Consider the following 13110-nt stretch of genomic DNA (forward strand, 5'->3'; position numbering starts at 1 on the left):
TTTAACGACACATGGTACCAACCACCAGCAACAACAGCTCTATGGCTGCGCGGTATCCACATTCCCCGACAGTTCCCATCCCTTCCCCCACAACAACCACATACACCCACAATCCACGCGCTCCTCATCGAAGGCGATTTATCGGCGGCCTTCCCCTATGCGGCCTATAACGGATCACTACGGCGCGCTGGTCACCGCACTTCTTCATCGACACGGCGCGCTACCTGGGGGCTTATCTCGAGACGATCCCGCGGCTTCTGCGGCCGGCCGGTGTGTGGGTGAATTTTGGGCACGTTTCTGTACGCCTCGGCGCCGTTCGTGCAGCTCGCGCTGAACGAATTGGTGGCGGTGGCGGAGACGGTGGGGTTTGAGTTGATCCTGGTGCCGGTGCCTATGCCTGTGTCTGTGCCTGTGGAGGGGGAGGGGGGAGGGGGGGGCTGGGAGAAGTGTAAGGCTGGGGGGGGGTTGGTGCCGGGGAAATGGGTCTATGGTGTGGAGGCGGTGTATGGGTTTGATGAGAGGGCGTTGACGAGGAATGCGTATGAGGCGGTGTTTTGGGTGGCGAGGAGGGTGTAGGTGCGGGGTGGTCTGCTAGGTTTTTGGTTTAAGGATATGTCCAGGAAGGCAATGTGTGGGTATAACAACGGTGGCCGCTTGGGGGTAAGTTGAACATTCAGTACTGTATCATAAGGGCATGCGGAGATGGTTTGAACAGCATGACAAAGTGCATATGGTCTCACGCGGAATTCCTGGGCTGAATTGTGCACTTCGAGTATGTATTTGCAAATCTTGGTGATAATACGCCTCAATATCTCCCAAACATGTAGATCCCGTGGCCTTGTGTTGAACTAGTTTCCACCGGGGCCCAGATATCTCGAACACACTCAAAAGTAGGGGGGTCAAAGTGAGCCCAACTGAAGATTGTCAACCCAAAATGTCCACTTCAGGGGTTCCCGCGAAATTTCAAAAACTCACTTGTTTTCTTCATAAAGGTATCCTTGCCATCGTCAGCATCACTTCGAGTCGGCAGCGCAGTGATAGCCCTCGCTGCCGGCAGGGCAAGTAAAGTCCCCGTGGTCCTCGTGGCAGGGAGGGTTGCCAAAAGCGCCCTCGAGGTTCAGCCACGATTCGCAGCAGAACTCGCACGAGGGAGCAGCCACTTCGTTGCAGGGCCAGTTGTTGGCAGCAATGGCGTCGCGGACAGCCTGGCAGTCGCTCTGGCGCGGCTTGAGTGCTCTGGTGGCAGGGGAGGCGGCAGCCAAGGTGGCGAGGGTGGCCGTGAGAAGGGTGGTGAACGAGACCATGTTGGCGGGATGGTGTAGATATTGGAACTTTGGCGCAGGGGTTGAATCGATGTGTTGTTGCTGGAAGTTGAACTTGTGATCTGGAGGATCAAGACACGCTTCTTCCAGTGAGACTTCCCCCCATTTATACTCAAGCCAAACTAGCATCATGCCCCGTTACCGGCGCTGTTCTTCTAGTTCCGGGTTCTCAAGGTTAGTGGCTGAAGCTTGAAGCAAGACTCGGAGTCACTGCAATGTCCCAGTAAGAGCTTATGCCAAGTCCAAGTCGAGCTCCAAGTTCGCTCTTCTCCATGCCAAGGTGAGAACCTTGATGACTTTAAACCAACTGATCACGCTAAAGTCCAACCCCCGCGATGAAGAGCGTGTAAAAGTCTCTGTTGCCAAGGGGTGACAGCGAAAGCTTGAGGGATTTCCCCCCCCCCACGCCAGACCGGTCCATAAACCATGTTGAGAATAAAGGCCCTAGCATGTCAGCCACCTTCCCTTCACCACTTGCCAGTTGTTGTTAGAATGCTACGCCACGCTCGCGAAAGAGAATTCGCCCCCGCGCGCCAAGGAGGTTGAGCACCCTGATGGCCCTTCAGCTCTTGTTTTTGGTCTGGCACGGTAGCGGGAAAACAGCCTTTTTGACCGAAAGGCTCACCGTGGCGTTGGTGAGGACCTCTGTGTCTGCATGTCGGAAATCAATAGTTCCAACATCACCACTACCGTGTGTCATGGTGTTTGCCACAAGAGCCAGGGGTTGAGAGCCACGCGGGGGTAGGGCCGGTGGCCTGGTGCCCATTTCTGGTCACATTTAACCACGGTTCTCGCCTTCTCCTGCAGTGCTCCCACGGATGCAGGTCCACGCAGCTTCTTCGCCGAATCACTTGAACGGCCGAACCCATCCTGCAGAGATGCCGCCCGTAGCGTACCCCTCGTTCTTTCTTGTTCTGCTCCAGGCATGGCGTGCCGTGGGCTTGCCCCAGGGTATCACGCCCTCCGTGCAGCCGAGCTGTTTGTAAGTGAGACCAATATTGAGCACCCAAGTTTGCTTGGGCATCCCTAACACATGGCCACTTGACAGCCCGACGACCACGACGGTCTATGGCATTCCAACCGCCGTTACCGACTTCGGTTCTTTCGTGTCGTCCATGAATAGCCTTTACTCGACTTCAGGCGTCCCCTTCTCCGGAACCAGGGTCCCGTTCTTCACCTCGGTCGTCCAGGTTTCCCCCGGAAAGCTGTACACGGGTTACGGGTATTACGACTCGGAAGCACTCAAAAGTGCGGGCTATAGCATCATCACTTCGGTCGTCACCACCACCACGTGTCCCACGTCGTCCTTGACGCCGACTCTGCCCCCGTCCCCAACCGGTTCTCTGTGCAGCCCGCACGGCGACCACTGTAGGTAGCCAAGTTCCTAACGAGGTACTGCCCCCAGAGAAGCTGACAGATGTTGCAAGGGCACTGTGAGCCGTACCCATCAAGCACACAATCATCGGCGGGAGAATGCGAGCCCCATGGAGATCACTGGCACTGTCCTCCGGGCGTTCCCGAGCCTACCACGCCTCCGCCGGCTGAGACGACAACCACATCATCACCACCAGCCGGGGAGTGCGAGCCTCACGGCGACCATTGGCACTGCCCCCCTGGTGTTCCTGAGCCTACCACCCCTCCTCCGGCCAACACACCCACCACCTCACCGCCCTTGGCCGGCGAGTGCGAGCCTCACGGCGACCATTGGCATTGCCCCTCCGGCGTCCCGGAGCCCACTACTCCACCATCCAGCCCCTCAGCGGTGCCCACAAACCCGCCCACCCACGGCGAATGTGAGCCCCACGGCGACCACTGGCACTGCCCGCCGGGTGTCCCCGAGCCCACCACACCCCCGGGTTCCACTCCAACCGACACCCCAGGAGACGGAAACAGCGGCGAATGCGAACCCCACGGCGACCACTGGCATTGCCCTCCCGGCGTGCCCGAGCCCACCACCCCGCCTGGCACCTCCCCCACCGATGCCCCGGGCGGTGGTGGTGGAGAGGAAGGTGACGGCGGCGGCGAATGTGAGCCGCACGGCGATCACTGGCACTGTCCTGATGGCGTGCCCGAGCCGACGACCCCGCCTGGTGGTGACGGCGGTGCAGCAGTGACTTCGGCGACTACGACGGCGCCGTCGGCTGTGGTGACGGCTGGTGGGGGACGGGTTGGTGTGTCGGGTATGCTTGGGTTGGTGGGGTTGGCGGTTGCGGATTTTGTGGGTTAGTTTAGTCTGGTTTGATTGTTTGGTGGGATTGATGTTGGTTGTCAAGATGGTGTAATCCGGAGAAGAGAGGGGTGGGTAAGGTAATTGGTAATGGCTTCACTGGTATATGTAGGTAGACGGGCTTGAAAAATCTATTGTTAACCGCAAAACTGATCGAGGGGAAGAAGGCCAGACGGCAAGGCAGGAGGTTAGCCGAGGAGGTTAGTTATTAGAAACCAGCAAACCGAAACCCCCCAGCCCAAAGCTACCTATCCAGTGCTTCTGAACAAGGTATCGGCGGCGCCCACACAGGTCTCATTGGCATGCGGCCATGATACCACACTGGATGCTCGCCGTTGGGCCGCATGGATGTGTGTCACATCACAATGGGGGTGGTGCTAAACATAGACGAGGCCACTTGGTACTGACTCTGCTGGGCCGTGGCCTCCCGGCTGTCTTGACGGTTGCTTGAATGGGTTTAATCCTGAAGTTGCCACACCACCACTTCTCATTGGGGCGCAAGTGTGGTGTTGGTTGGGTTGGTTGGTGCCAGTGTGCTCTCAACACAGTGTGGCGTCTGAACATTGACAGTTGACTAAACCTAACTTGGGGCCAACCGTCTGCACTGGCAGTTGCGAGTCCCCGACCCCCCGACTTAGGTAGACAACTCGATTAGAGCAGGGCTAGATTTCACGAGAATGATGAGATTGTGATTTATGAGAAGAGGTACTTGCCTTACCTACGTGAAGAGTGAAGCCAACGTCAACGCCCCGGGATCCAGCAGCTACTAATAACGCCTTGTTCTCCCCTTTCAAGTTAGTACCTCCGACCTTCGAACTTCAAAGCCACTCGGAAAGTCAAGGTACTAGGTACCTCCGTGTATAGTGTACTGTGTAGAGAGTCCGAATAATGTTTAGTTGTCGGCCGAAATTGGCCTTGTTGGAATCAGTTGGCTGTTTAAGATTTCAATTTTCATCAGTCACATGAGGTTTGAGTGCGCCGCACCGTCCGGCTGGTTGGTGACTTCATGTTGGTGTTGAGTGCCCAGGTGCCCAGTTGGCTAGGTGCGGCCCGTGCGCGAACTATGAAACACCCAACCACTAGCGCTCAGAGGGACACCAGCCCGGCCTTCAGCTCCCCACAACTGTGCCCTTGGCTCCACTCGAGCACAACCTGAAAGTTCAGTTGTTCATTCAATGTGAAGAAAAAGAAAAGGCCAACGAACGCCGCCACGTGCCCCCGGAGCCGCTCGTTGGGACGGAACATCTGGCCCAGGTTTTCGCTTGCCGAATTTGTGACATTGTGTCGGGGGCCGTGGCCCGCTGTTGGCTCCGATTTATTTCTACCTTGGGTAACTACCATAGCGCGCCAAGGGGGAGTGGGAAAACGGCTACTGCTACCGTTTTCCAATGTCGAAATGATTTCGCCGAGTGACTAGTCGGGCATGGTTCAAAACGCGATTTTGCGTTGTATTGAAAACGGACCTCCCTTTGTGGAACCCTTTTAGATAAAAGTTATTACCTAAACAAAATTATGCCAAAGTCGAGTTATTTCAGCTCAAAATCATTTTGCAATGGAAATTGTTTTGTGGCTGAAAGATCATTTCAACTCTAAGCTGTCACATTATTGACTTGGTCACTCGACTGTAAAATCACTGTCGCATTAAGACTCTCTTGAGCTTATACTACTTTGCATTTAATGGTGCCTTTGCCCGCAGGGTATCCTGGATGCGATATCCTCCTGAAGGTTGAAGCCGGCCTTGAGCCGAAGATTTGTCTGCCGGTGAAAAATCCGGTGAGTGATAAGATGGTCTTCTTGTATCAAAATGAAGCTGTCATTCATTGGTGCTATCTTCGGGCTGATGTCGCAGGCCTGCACCCCGCATTTCCGGCCCCGCCCCCAGCCACTGCCCCCACGCTCCAAGTGCACTCACCATGTTCTTCGCCACGCATGGTTGGAGTCGTGGTACCAGGCGTGGCAGTAACTGTAAGTGCAGAATTCCATTAGCATTCAGAGTGTCTCGCGGGCACTGGGACGCCGTGGAAAACGGACCAACTGTGAAATATCCTCGGCCGGTAGCAGCATCCGCTCTGCCGTCGAGACTCCTGTGGAATGGGTATCCGCGATGATCGGTACATGCGACCGTCTTGGAGGCAGTCTGGCTCGTGGATTCCGCAGTTGATGGCCTGGCCCGGAGTCGGTGCCTGTTGGGGTATGCGGCCCCTTCGAAAACGTACTGATTTGTGTATTCCATACTTGGTGCCCTGCTCTATTGTCAGTTCCAAATTCGCATCATTGCATGCCTAGAGGGTGATGGCTTATCTTTCTGTGGCTGTGCAGATGGATGCCGGTGCGAGACTGGGTCGCGTCGAAATGCCTATCCGGCGTCATCGGATTCGCAGTTAATCTGTCAGACAGTAACCAGCTCGAGACTTCTCGACGCTGGACTGGAACCCAGCCATGTAGGGCGCTTGCGCTACATGCCTCGGAAGAACTGTGAAAGTAGTCTTCTTCGGCGTCGATGGATGCGCGCCGAGAAACAGTGACACTGTCCGCTGCGAACGTGCCAATCGTAGAAGGACGTATAGACTGCTATACAAACTCTGAAATTTGGGTGGGTTTCCAGACTGCGGAATGAGTGCTAAAATGCGATGGCCAGTCGTCGTCATCCGGTTCGACAACAGTTGGTAGTTACTTGGCGTCCTGTATTGATGCCTTGCATCAACTGGTATCAGGAGATGCTAAGCAATCCAAGATCATAAGAAGTGCGATAAATGAGAGAACGCAACGCAACGTCCAGCCGGCGTTGGATGGAGGTTTGAAGTGTGACCAGGATCCAGCGGAATTTGTGGGAAAAGGGCAAACTGGTGGGGTGTTGTGCAGGGCCCAACGGGTCCACTCAACAGCATTTTTGATGTGGGGAAAGCCGGGCCTCAGCGGCCTCGGCAGACCATACCGGACACCTGCCCTGCCCGGACCTCTGAATGTTGACAATTTTTGCAGTTTACTTTGCATCGTTTGTATGAAGGTTCGGGGAAGGCTGCTTCTAATACACCCCCGATATAAATAGGGCGGCGGCCCGTAAACTGTGAAAGAGGATACAGTCACCTGGACTGTTGTATCTTAGCACCCTGTCCCTCATGACACGGAGGGCAATACTAAATAGCATCAATTCATCATTGTCCTCGACTTCTCACAGTCCTCAACACCATAATCTCTTGATCTACAGGAGACGGCAAACACCGGCAAGGACGCGGCGGCGTTACACAGCACTAATGGACATGATAAACCGGACCAGCTTATTGGACCACTTGTTTCACCGCAACTGTGAAAATACTGGTCGGGTGTGATCTGTCATGACATTTCCCCTTGCACCGTGAGTTCCGTACACAGTCCTGCGTTCACCATATTTTCGTGAGATCAACGCTGCAGTGTAATAAGATGCGCCGCCCGCTTCCAATTTATTTGCCGTTCCCCCTCATGCTTGACGCGCCATATCTTTCCACCTCAAGATTGTCCCGTTTTAGAAGGCTTCCTCTGGAGTTCTTACGCCGACACAATCCCCATGACAGCATCATGTCGAATCAAGGATTATCTTTCACAGCGAAACACCCTTCACCAGGACAGGATCCTGACTCCAAGTTTGTTTGCACGGTGCAACATCGTTGTGGTCATGACAGGGTTGTTATGACCAGGTTATTTTAACTAAAAGATGCCCTTCCCATTTGCACACTATCAGTAACCGAACATTTAGTTGGCGTGGAATATTCGTTAGCGGGACGAAAGGATTTTGATTCTCAGAAATGATGATTCTGATGAAAATGCGCTTTTGGGAGCGAAATAACGCTAAAGAAAAACAGTTTGTGGCTGGGACATGCGCTGTGGCGCAGAGAATGGTGCCGACACGGAGAGGATGTGCCAGCACCCCGATAGTTTCAACTCATCATGACTGCAGTATCCATTTTGGCCGCGAGGGCGACTCTCACCCAAAGCGGGCTTACGTGATGTCGTTGTCTTGGCTGTACGACTGTGGTAGCGCCCGTTTTGAATCAGCAACGTAATCTTAATCACGGTAGAATAATCTTGGCACTTCAAAACGCTATGAGTGACCGTTTTGAATCCCCCGCGCGGCGCGCTATGGTACCTAGGTATGTATGTATTTACATACATGTACCCACTCAGCCTTTGGAGCGTTGGAGCTTTAGAGAGGGTGCCTCCAAATGCCGACGCAGCAAGCAAGAGACCCCTCTCCCCCGATCTAGTAAAACAGAACCTTTGCCTGCCTCTTCCAGATTCGACAAACACAGTTTTCTCACATAAGACTATTGTTGCAGCGCTTCCCATACTGCCTATTCAATCATCCACAAAACTCATCTGGTGACCTGGTCAAGTGGTGTGGTCAACATCCAAAATCCAGTCGACATTAGCCCACGCATCACCCCTTCTCGCTCGATTACCTGCGACATCAACACACGCACACCCCTACCATGAACCTTCGGAAAACAAAGGGTACACTTGAGATAGCTACGAGAGCGGCGACCGACGTGCCTCCCTTTCGCTACAAGCCATGCAGCACCTTACGTGATCAAGGCCCACACACCTGCCTCCGCCATTCTGTTTCATGTTACAAAATCACGCACCGCGTGACGAATTCAGTTTGCGGCCTGCCACTGCATGATCCTGGGAGTCAAGTGGACCACATGAGCTTCGTCATCTCACACCCTCCCCTCGATCCAACTCCAACGGCCGACGCCGGGGCACAGCCATCGCAGGTGTTGACCATCCTCGAAACGGTCAGCCACAAACCGAAAGAGGAGGGCAGCGGCCCGGTTGTTGTCCGTTGTTATCTCGGTTCGGATAAATCAACCCTGCGCATCGCCAAGATCTACGATGGCTTCGAGTACGAGCTGGCTGAGTTTGGCAAGAAGGGTGTCGATTGCATGTATCTTGCCGACATGGGTTACAGCAGAGAGGCAGCCGCATACGAAGCCATACCCGCGAGGTTTCAAGGTGGTTTACAACGCGGTTCGCCCATCTTGGGGTGTATGGCGAGTGGATTCCAAAAAGCTGGGTTGAGAGCGGCAGTTGTAGCCATCTCCTTGTTGCGAAATGGTTGATCCGGGGGTGGATGGAATCACCCAGATGCCGGCCGCCGTCCGAGGACTTCTTCAACAACCCAGCCCACCAGTACCGGGATGAAAAGTTGCGCGCCTTAGTCGAAGAGATGAGGTCCCTTGTAGCGAAGGATCGACGGAAAACTTGAAGCGGCTGAGGCCTCTCGTCATCTGAGGACGAGAGTTCCCCAAAGGACATCGATACCAACAAATCACTTGTGTCAGAAATATGTCCCTAGTTTCTCAAATTCTGAGTTTTAATCTACTATGTTTTTGCATTTGGGAATGTTTGCCGTTGTGACCGAGCCGGGTAGGTACGTTTCAACTTTCTCGTGCTGAAGTTTGCCAATAAAGGGGGGAAGAAAAACCGATTAATTACCCCTCGGATAGCTTGAGAGCATGGCTCTCACCTGTCCCTTCAAAGCCACAATGTAGGGATTCCCAAGTGCGAAGTTTCGATCACAGCCATAATCTAACAAATCACCTCCTCCCTCAAACAGCTTATCGCAAGTCCAGATTGCCCAATGTCCCTGAATAGCTAATACCGGCACCTCTCTCCACAGGTTAGATCATCTACCACGGCAATATTGCAACCTGTAATTGCATCTGGCGCCACGATAATACTCTCATCAGGTACACGACGTATCTCCGCGGCATGGGCGTGCATCATTTCCTGTTAATTAAACGTTACGATCCGATCCCGAGGGTACATCCCAGAAAAGTCCATCATCAACATCTCCCGATACCTAGCGACGGAGCAAACCAAACCGCCCCAAGCCACCAACACCCACGAGCACCAAACCCTCCCCGGTCCCCTCTCCCCCTCAAACAACCGTCGCATCCAACAACCGATCCATCATCTCACCGACCACCTCATCCCACCACTCCTGCGTCTGCCACCCCCGATCCACCAGCACCTGAAAGCCCTCGTACAAAAAATTCTGACAATTCCAATCCGGCGGCCGAGCCCCCGCCGGAACACCCGCAATCGCCTCGACCGGCTCCATCTCGCGCCCGGCCGGCACCCGCAGCGCCCCCGCGCTGACGTGGCCCACGTAGGCGCGCGCCTCGAACCACGCCACCCGCTCGTGCAGCCGGTCCACCACCCACAGGTCGGTGGCCTCGTCGCGCTGGGTGTGGATTGTTTCGTGGTAGTGGGGCAGGGTGGGGGAGGTGAGGTAGAGGAGGGCGTGCCGGTGATTGTAGGTGTCGGTGGGCTCGCCGCGGAAGATGTAGACGGTGAGGATGAGGGTGGTGGAGGCGGGGTCTGTGGGGGTGGGTTGGGGTTTGGCGAGGGTATGGAGTGTTGTTTCGGTTTCGTTGTCGGTGCTCGCCGCAGTTCTGGTCTTCTCGGGGCTCCTCGGTGCGTGTACTCGGCTTAGTATGGTTGGTCTGTCGCCGGAACCCTGTTCCTCGGGTTGGGTTGGCTGAGGGTGCTGGTCGTGAATGTACTGGAGACCATGGCGGGCGCGGATCGATTATGAAGCAAAAGATATTGATGTCTTTGAAGGTGATATGAAGATCCTGATCAACTGCCGCTGGAGAGCACCTAAGCACCAATCAGTGTGCCCAATTTTTACCCCTCGCCCCCGGTGTTTCTCGCCGCAGGTGGTAGGATATGCAGCGACCCACCCACAACTCGAGCGGTTCCATGACCTGGGGCGTTCTTCTGCGCAGACACGTCTGTTGGTTATCCGAAAGGCTTGGCATGTGTTGATCGCAAGGATAAATTATGATAATAAGAAGGTGATGCGATGGGAAGGAAGGGGGAAAATCTAGCGTGAAAGAAAGAAGGGGTTGTATCAAAATCAGGGAAAAGACAGAAAAGGAAAGGGAAAACACTGAGATATGAAACGCATAACGGGACGTGGAATTGAGTGAACGGAAAGGTTGATAAATCGCCATATTGAAAACCGACGGGCAATCAGGGATACACCCTTGGCAATTGATGAACCAGCGAGAACTTATCAAACCTCTGAGCAAATCTATAAGCAGTAACTATTATTAAGTAGATCAATGATGAAACGGTCGGTAGCAGGATTCAGATTACGATTCACCCAACTAGAGACGGAATGAAACCAAGCACAAGACTCGCGAGAACTAGCCAGATGTGGGGCAAAACTCAAATACTCTTCGTAGCAGCCAATAAGAGGGCTCAACAGGTGGGTTAAGGCGAAGTCAATTGACAAAACCTTGCGCCTTTCCCCTTCTGACTTCCCCAAACTCATAACCCGAAATGCGACCTCTTATAAGGCGATGCTGTAGCCACCTCCGGGGTGGCAGTCTTAGACCCAGCTCACCAAGTTCACCAAACAGCTTTTGCTCTCCTTTCCCCGTTTGGCTCATCCGACGGAACCACGGTGGAACAAATGCATCCTGGCCGTCTCGCAATGCCAACGCCGATGCCATCGTCGTTGGTGGTGGAGCCGCCGGCATTGCCGTCGTCGGCAACCTCCTCGAAGCCATACCGCGCGGCAGGATAGTGTGGATCGACCGGTCATTCGACGGCGGTAGCATTGGTCAGCTCTACCGTGAGATACCGAGGTGTGTTTCCATCTTGCTGACTCAATTTGATCACTAACAACTTACATCTTAGCTACTCCCCGGCGGGCGACTTCCTTCAATATGCTCAAGCCCTCGCTACATTCCGGGACATATGCGACGCAGCGCCGAAACCCAACGCCCTCGACGCACTGCGGGAGCTCGATCCCGAGCTGACCTGCCCGCTCAAACACGCAGCCGACATGCTCACACTCATCTCCGACGGCCTGATCCAGCACCCGCGCGTCCAGCCCGTGCTGGGCACCGTCACGCACTCGGTGCGCAATCCCAAGGTGAGTCTCCCCACGTCCCCCTTCAACCAACACCAACCCACCCATTAACTCACACCCCCTCCCCCCCCTACAGACCCGCCACTGGCAAACAACGCTCACTCCCAACCACGACATCGGCAGCCTCCCGCCCACCTCCCCGCTCGCCCCCCACCACCGCTACTCCCAACATCAACAACACACGGCCCCCTTGCTCGTCTACTGCGTCGGCACGCGCCCGCGCACCACCGACCTCCCCTCCCCCGTCTCCCGCCTCACCCTCGACACCTGCCTCTCGCCGACCCGCCTCGCCCGCCTGCTGCCCGCCGACGAGCCGCGGACGATCGCGGTCGTGGGCGAGGGCCACGCGGCGGTGCTGGTGCTGAGGAATTTGGTCGGGTTGGTGCAGGGCGGGGTGCGGCCGTTGGTGAAGGTGAGGTGGTTTAGGCGCGGGGGTGGGGGTGGGAATGGGGAATGGGGGGGGTGGTTGGGGGAGTGGGTGGGGCTTAGTGGATTTGCTGGACTGCAGGGCGAGGCGGCGCGGTTTGCGCAGACGGTGCTGGAGGGGGATCGGTTGGCGGAGTCGGGTGTTGGGGAGTTTGTCACGCGGTTTGTGAATACCGCCCTATGGAGAAAGGGATTCGCCGAGAATGGAAGAGGGAGGTGCCGGGAGGGGGAGGCGATCAAAGAAAGGATTTGGAGGGTGTCGATTATGTGGTGCAGGACGCGGGGTTCCGGCGGACCCGGTTGCCTGAGGTCAGGCCTGGGTTGGGCGTGCTGGGGGGTCCGATAGGCAAGCCGAAGAATCTGGTGTTTAACGCGTCGGCGGGGTCGTTCTATCCGAATGGGGCGAGCAGAGACAAGGTGCTGGGGCTGTTTGGCGCGAGGAGCGCGTTTCCTGGGGCGCAGCGCTCGGCAGCGGCGCTGGGACAGCCGACGGTTGGGGTATGGGAGTGTATGCTGTCTCTCCAGAAGATGGTGCCGAGGTGGGTGGTGGCGACGAAGAGGGGGCGTTTGGTAAAGATGCCGGACTGGGATCGGGAGCCATCGGGGCGGCGGTCCCAAGAGTATTATTAGGTGTGTATGTAATATGATGGAGGATGTAGGAGTAGTGCGCAAAACCCACGTTGTAACGTGTGTCAACATTACACTGTAAACTATCGCAGGTAATATCGCGGGGATTCGGCCGACCGAGGCGGGGTTATAACTCATGATGTGGTGACTTGCTTTCGACGATGCCACAGCAGACCAGAACTAGTGCAGTGGTAAGAGTGTGAGCCGTCGATCCCCCCCTCGGCAGCAAGACACGGCGCTGGGGCTGGTGAAATGACCACACTCCTCTTTTTCGATTCCTGGTTGGGGCGTTTCCATTTTATTATTTCAATACTTTTTCTATGCTTATTGTCGTCCCAACCTACGGCCACCCGATCCTCATCCTTGTTTATCTGACCACATCTAACGAGCCCGGTTTATTTATCAATCTCTAAAGATATATATGGAGTAGAGCTGACTGCGGTTAATCTCTCGTAAGTGTCTTGTGTGTGATCGAGTGAAGAATGGATATGGGGGATTTGTGATTACTATTGGACTGGGCATAGGCCCTAGAAAACTAACCGCCGACTACGCCGCGAATACTGATCCCCCGGGACACAAACTTG

The 13110-nt window shown here is 55.2% G+C and overlaps 7 protein-coding genes across 7 annotated transcripts in view; 4 read left to right on the forward strand and 3 right to left on the reverse strand.

Moving 5' to 3' along the window:
* Positions 1–576, forward strand: part of CHGG_05874 (uncharacterized protein) — a gene marked incomplete at both ends in the record, with an annotated part of 1682 nt that extends 1106 nt beyond the window's left edge. The window contains one exon of the mRNA XM_001221968.1: positions 325–576. Within this exon, the coding sequence (XP_001221969.1) occupies positions 325–576 (252 nt within the window). The remainder of the gene's footprint in view (positions 1–324) is intronic.
* A 437-nt stretch (positions 577–1013) lies between these two features.
* On the reverse strand, positions 1014–1304 carry CHGG_05875 (uncharacterized protein; the record flags this gene model as incomplete). Its single annotated transcript, XM_001221969.1, has 1 exon — positions 1014–1304. One exon carries the CDS (start codon positions 1302–1304, stop codon positions 1014–1016), a length of 291 nt encoding a protein of 96 aa, XP_001221970.1.
* Positions 1305–2200: 896 nt separating this feature from the next.
* On the forward strand, positions 2201–3863 carry CHGG_05876 (uncharacterized protein; the record flags this gene model as incomplete). Its single annotated transcript, XM_001221970.1, has 4 exons — positions 2201–2304; positions 2371–2690; positions 2750–3493; positions 3787–3863. 4 exons carry the CDS (start codon positions 2201–2203, stop codon positions 3861–3863), a joined length of 1245 nt encoding a protein of 414 aa, XP_001221971.1.
* Positions 3864–5531: 1668 nt separating this feature from the next.
* CHGG_05877 (uncharacterized protein) lies at positions 5532–5990 on the reverse strand (the record flags this gene model as incomplete). Its single annotated transcript, XM_001221971.1, has 2 exons — positions 5532–5797; positions 5951–5990. 2 exons carry the CDS (start codon positions 5988–5990, stop codon positions 5532–5534), a joined length of 306 nt encoding a protein of 101 aa, XP_001221972.1.
* Positions 5991–8228: 2238 nt separating this feature from the next.
* Positions 8229–8645, forward strand: CHGG_05878 (uncharacterized protein; the record flags this gene model as incomplete). Its single annotated transcript, XM_001221972.1, has 1 exon — positions 8229–8645. One exon carries the CDS (start codon positions 8229–8231, stop codon positions 8643–8645), a length of 417 nt encoding a protein of 138 aa, XP_001221973.1.
* Positions 8646–9466: 821 nt separating this feature from the next.
* Positions 9467–10104, reverse strand: CHGG_05879 (uncharacterized protein; the record flags this gene model as incomplete). The annotated part of the gene is made up of 2 exons (XM_001221973.1): positions 9467–10048; positions 10102–10104. 2 exons carry the CDS (start codon positions 10102–10104, stop codon positions 9467–9469), a joined length of 585 nt encoding a protein of 194 aa, XP_001221974.1.
* A 774-nt stretch (positions 10105–10878) lies between these two features.
* CHGG_05880 (uncharacterized protein) lies at positions 10879–12659 on the forward strand (the record flags this gene model as incomplete). Its single annotated transcript, XM_001221974.1, has 6 exons — positions 10879–11186; positions 11239–11476; positions 11550–11885; positions 12086–12236; positions 12425–12529; positions 12619–12659. 6 exons carry the CDS (start codon positions 10879–10881, stop codon positions 12657–12659), a joined length of 1179 nt encoding a protein of 392 aa, XP_001221975.1.
* Between the last annotated feature and the right edge of the window lie 451 nt (positions 12660–13110).

This window comes from Chaetomium globosum, genomic scaffold (assembly GCF_000143365.1).
Source record: "Chaetomium globosum CBS 148.51 scaffold_3 genomic scaffold, whole genome shotgun sequence".
In the NCBI taxonomy this organism is placed as follows: Eukaryota; Fungi; Ascomycota; class Sordariomycetes; order Sordariales; family Chaetomiaceae; genus Chaetomium; species Chaetomium globosum.